At 33.4% G+C, this 6000-nt stretch overlaps 1 protein-coding gene across 1 annotated transcript in view; it reads right to left on the reverse strand.

Annotated features, from left to right (window-relative positions):
* The window catches only part of osbp2a (oxysterol binding protein 2a), a 57790-nt gene extending 51790 nt beyond the window's left edge, over positions 1 to 6000 (reverse strand). Inside the window, exon 1 of the mRNA XM_001334348.10 lies at positions 5617 to 6000. Coding sequence (XP_001334384.4) covers positions 5617 to 5774 — 158 coding nt within the window. The 5' untranslated portion in view covers positions 5775 to 6000. The remainder of the gene's footprint in view (positions 1 to 5616) is intronic.

The following is a 6000-nucleotide window of genomic DNA, read 5'->3' on the forward strand; positions in this document are numbered from 1 at the left end:
CACACAGGTTAAAGGAGCAACTAGAGGAAATAAATCCTATCAGATTCTCACACGCACACACACACACACATAAACACACAATGTGACTGACATATGAGCCATCATTGTGTGCGCTCAAGATGAGGAAAATAACTGATTATATTAAATTATATGAAATTTGTATAAAAAAATAGGAGTAAATGTATTAAAGTGTTTACATTTATTAATATATGAGATGCTTTATTTAAAGGGACATAAATTGAGTATAATAAAAGCACTTTAAATCACAAGAAAAGCAACAATCTTGGTTATTTTTGCATTGTGCATTTTTTTTTTAATTCTTAATTTTTCTTTAATTAACTATTTGTATTAACCCTTGTGCACTGGTCAAATTTACTACCATTTTGATATGTTAGGGATGAAAACATCCACTGAATTAAACTGCTGTAAAAATGCATCAGATAAATATTGTTTCCTTATTTTTGCATATATCTGTTAATCAACTTCAATCCTGTCCAATGTCACTGATGGGGTGAAAAAAACACAATTTTCAACATAAAAAGTGATTGTGGATTGGATTTTTTAAACCTTTTATCACAGTCTTGAACTTGTGAACAATTAGTAACATCATTGGCTTTGATGCATTGTCTGATTTTTTTACTGTAGCTGTTTTTGCTCCATTGACTTCCATTGTAACCACATTTGAGGGTTCATAAATACACCATCTTTGTTTTTAGTTACTGCATGTAGTTCTAAAGGCTGAGATGCATATTTTGATTTGCTCAGACACATCAGGGTAAGTGCGTAAAGGTCACTCTCACACAGTCACATACACACTTTAATTTGCTGTTATACTCCAATCCAGAACTAAGCTTTTTGTGCACAGGCCTATCTAAAGCATTAATGGTGCGAACTGATGATCAACAGTAAAAAGTGCTAATTTTACCTCTTTCCATCAGAGAAAACCACCAACAATCAAAAATGCATGATTATATGGTGTCATGGTTTGGCAATTAAAAAAAATGCGGTTATAATGAAAGTCCATGGGACAAAAACAGCCACCAACAGTAAATTAGGGAGAAAAAGCTTTAAATCAATCAAATACAATGCATCAAAGGCAATGATGTTTCACATGTCCAATACTTTGATAAAAGGTTAAAAAAAATCCAGTCCATAATTATGTGTAAAATATTGAAAATACATCCTTTTGTGTGTTTTTTGACCAAATCAGTGACATCATTTATGAATTTTAAAGAGCAAAGTCCAGTAGTTTTCGTAACAATTTAGTCGTTTTCATCAGGCCTGAGGTTGATTAACAGATTTATGCAAAAAAAATGGAAAAAATATTTATCTGATGAATTTTTACAGCAGTTTACTTTAGTGTATGTTTTCATCCTGAACGTAATAATTGGGTTGTAAATTCGCCCAGAGTGTATAGTTAAGTAATTTAAGAAAAAAAATCAAAGCATATTCTTAAAATATGGGTCAAAATATGATTTGTCATCAGAAATCATTCTGCTAACTGACACACAGAAAAAGTTATGGCCAAATTAAAACAAAATCACCCCAGAGTGGATGAAAACATCCCTAATAGCACATAAGGGTTAAATATCCTGTACAAAATAAATTACATTTTTAAACATTTAATATTAATTCAATAATAAACAGAAAACATGTTTTTAATGTTATGAATGAATATGTTATCATTAACAAATAATAACAATTCATATAGTAATTATAAATATAATTATTAATAAATATAAATACCATCATTAAATACGGAGCATTTAAGTGCAAATGCTTATATTATTATTGAGGGTAACATTTGTGCTAAAGGTATTTTGATTACATTGTAAGTATTCATAGTGAATACATAAAAAATTTAATTTTATATTTTAATATGTCTCCTCATTATTAATCCTTGAGTAAAAAGTTATTTATTGCAGTTATTAAAGGTAATATACTTATTATTGTGACTTTATTATAATTATTGTGTAAATAAAACATATTTGCTTATTGTTTTATTATGGAATTTATTCATTTTCTTTTTTTTTCGGCTTAGTCCCTTCATTAATCTGGGGTTGCCACAGTGGAATGAACCGCAAACTTATCCAGTACATGTTTTCACAGCGGATGCCCTTCCAGCTGCAACCCATCACTGGGAAACATCCACACACACTTACTCACACACATACACTAAGGTCAGTTTTAGCTAGCCCAAATCACCTGTACCACATGTCTTTGGATTTTGAGGGAAACCGGAGCACCCGGAGGAAACAGAAATCCACGCGAACACGGGGAGAACATGCAAACTCCACACAGAAACTGTGCCAACTAACCTAGCCAAGACTCGAGCCAACGACCTTCTTGCTGTGAGGCAGCCCATAGAATTTATTATTGTAATTAAAAAGTGTAATAAAGAATTCATTCACTATTATTATTAAAATGATAACAAGTGAGTTTATTATTCAATTTTACTCAAAAATAAGTGTTATTATACGAATTATTATAGCCATTGTTAATTTAATTAATAAAAACACATTTTGTTTTTATTATTAAGTAGAATTTTAAGAGTATTTATGTTTTATTTCATTTCCTTCAGCTCAGTCCTTTTATTAATCTGGGGTCGCCACAGCAGAATGAACCACCTACTATTCCGGCATATACTTTACGCAGTGGATGCACCCATAAACACCCATACACACTTGCAATCACACAAACTCATACAGTATGGATAAGGATTCACCTTTAGCGCACGTCTTTGGACTGAGCCACCGTGCTGCCCCTATTTATGTTTTATTTTGAGTAAACTCATTATTGAAAATACTTATTCATATTTTATGATTAAATTTACTTTTGTAATTGAGTAAAATATAAAAATGAAAGTGTTATTATTTTTAGCAGAAATATTATTAATGTAAAATAATAAATTATGTACTTAATGCTTTCATTATGTACTTAATGCTTTTTCATTTAATATATTACATTACATTTCCTCATATATGTTTTTATTTTATCAGTACACTAGATATCAGCATGGCCACTGACCACTGAAAAAAAGAAACATTGACAAACTGGTCATATATTACAGGCATTACAGGAGTCCAACAGTGCTGAATCAGAGCATCATTAATAACAAATCCATATAAATCCTGATCCACTGCAGCACTAGCGGAACGTTTACAGATGCATTACAGTCTGACACTGGAAAACAACACAGCCTTTAATAAGAAGAGAACAAACACAATCAACATTTGACAATAATAATGTCGGTTACTGCATATTCAAAACACACATCACAATCAGGCCATTTTTATTTCAAGGAAACACAAATTTAAGCAAATGTATGACTTTGAGCATTTAAACTGCTTTGGAGTGTTAAACAGCACAATATGTTCCTTGACATCTCAAATGAGGAGATATTTTATACTGCATTGGCTGTGGATTTAAGGAAACATTGTTATAAAATCCTATTCATTTTTCTACTTAAGACCTCAAAGAATCACCAGGATCCACTGATCCCTCTCTGTTTGTTTGTTTTTGTTTGTTTATTTATCTTTTTTTACTAGCAACGTGTCGGTATTGACATGCATTTTCTAAATCATCAAGGACCACAGTTTCAGCTGTTTTTACAAATCTAATTTAATGTCCTGCTGAAAAGGAAAGTCTCTTACATCTTAGTTGATGACCTGAGAGTGAATTAAATTAACAGCAAGGTTTCATTTTTGAGGGAGCTAATTTAAACCTTCTAAATGCACAAGTATGTTCTCAGGATTGTTACTATTTTGCTGACTATTTTGATAGTGATATAACCTTTTAAAAATTGAATGTTCATGTCTTTCTTTAACCTGCATGCATAATGGAGCACCAGTCAAATATAGCTTCTTGATGCATGATTTTATAGTTTCAACTGAAATCTAATTAGCTTTTTAGCATATCTCACACACTTTCGGATCAGAATTTTGCAAATGTATAAATACATCAATGCAGAAAACATAAACATAATTTTAATGAAGTGAATCTACACAATTCTTAAAGGTTTTTCTGTGATAACAACTTAAATGTGCTAAATAAATTAAGTTAACTCAATTGATTTGTGTTAAGACAACATTAAGGAGATGTGTGGAACCCTGCATTTACAGTGCTGTTTGACTATTTTCTTCTGCTGAACACAAAAGAGGATATTTTGAAGAAAACTGGAAACCTGTAACCATTGACTTCTATAGAAAAACAAATACTACGTAAGTCAATAATTACAGTATTACGATATTCTTTTTTAAAAATATATATGTTGTGTTCAACAAAACAAAAAAAATGGTTTGGGACAAGTGATGAGTGAAAAATGAGGACAGAAATCTTTTTTTGGGTGAACTACAAGTAAATCAGGCCTAAAGCAAAGGGGGCTTGGGTGGTTTAGACCCCCCTTTACTGACAAAGGTCAACAATTTATCCCATACATGAGCTTAATTGTTCTATTTTGACTGCTACATAAGCAATGAGAATAACACATCGAACAAGGCTTTAAGACCAAGCAGAAACCTCTGTTGACTGACGCTTCGGCATGTCTTTAGCTAATAATCAGTTTTGTTTAGTGCTAACAAATATTTTATTTTATAATCTGATATAAGTGAAGTCGTCTTTCGCTACTGTATTGTTTTTAAATAGAGAAAACATTTCACACGTAAGTTTTATGCTAAATCTTGGACCTTACTCTTGAAACAAAAAATGTGAGAAGCACCAAAAGCGGCCCATATTAAATTAATTTCAATGTATCTTGGCTATTGTTGTTATCTATGAATTTTCAAACGTTGACTAGAAAAATTGTGACTACATAACAAAAGCTCTACATTATTATTATTATTATTATTATTATTATGTTTTTTTTATTGAATTGGCCAAATTGGCCAAAGGACATCTGAATGTGCTGGGCAGTTTGTTATTTGCCTAATAAATGACAATGGTCTAGTTTTTAAATTTAAAACTTTAACAGACTTTTCTAATGATATACTATGTGATAAATTTGTATTTTAAAAAGAAGTTTTTTTCGTATTTCTTTATTGTAAATCTTTAGGAAATAATTTTGGCACAGCAAAAAGTGTGGTTATCCTACAAGCTAAAAAAATACTGCTTAAAATGTCACTAAAATGCAGTATTTAGATGGAAAATGGGGCAAATAACTGCAAAAAGAATTTGCACATTTTTAAGAAAAATAAATCAACCCTAGGCTGCTATGAAAAGTTGCTAATCAAACACAGCGTGGCTTTAAGTGACAAAATATTAAGTTATGATACTTCTGTTTACAAAATGATTGCAATTTTTTAGAGTATTATGCCTGTCAAATAATAAGACTGAGGTAAATATCACTCATTTTCCAAGCACCGCGCTGTTTTAAAGTGTTTCGCGGCTACAGGTGAGGCTGGAAACTTGATCTAGTTGCTTCAGATGTCCCCATTACTAATTATAAACAGCTGAGACATTGTTGCATGACGGACAGCCAACAAACGAGTTGTCCTATAACCTGTCAACGGTGCCCACAGGTGCCTTTTCATTAAAACTTTTGCCACGCAGGCTGTCAAATAACGTGAACGAGCCGAGGTGACACAGCAAAGTCACGCGCTCCTCGTGCGCATCACCTACCTGTAGTAGGACAGGAGGCCGTTGCTCAGCACGAACCACCGGCGCTGGTACCCCTTCAGGTAGTTGGTCCATTTAAAGAGCCATCCTTTATAAGTGTCCGGACCGGGACCTTGGACACCTGAAGGAGACGGAAGAGTCCGCACCACCAGCTCGGTCATGTTGCGCGGTCACGAGCACTGCTGTCTGTCCGCGCGCGCGACGCCTTCTTCACCCCCGCGCGTTCCCAGGTTCACATGCAGGGATGCAACACGAGCGAGGAGTCAAATCTGCGGTCACAGAGAGGAGAGCGGAGGAGAGGAGAGGCGGCGCTTCTGTCAGAAAATATGGCAAACTGATGCTGCTGAGGGAAACACAGCTGATGACGTAGATATATCGCGGACGCAC

The sequence above is a fragment of the Danio rerio genome, chromosome 10 (assembly GCF_049306965.1).
Source record: "Danio rerio strain Tuebingen ecotype United States chromosome 10, GRCz12tu, whole genome shotgun sequence".
NCBI lineage: Eukaryota > Metazoa > Chordata > Actinopteri > Cypriniformes > Danionidae > Danio > Danio rerio.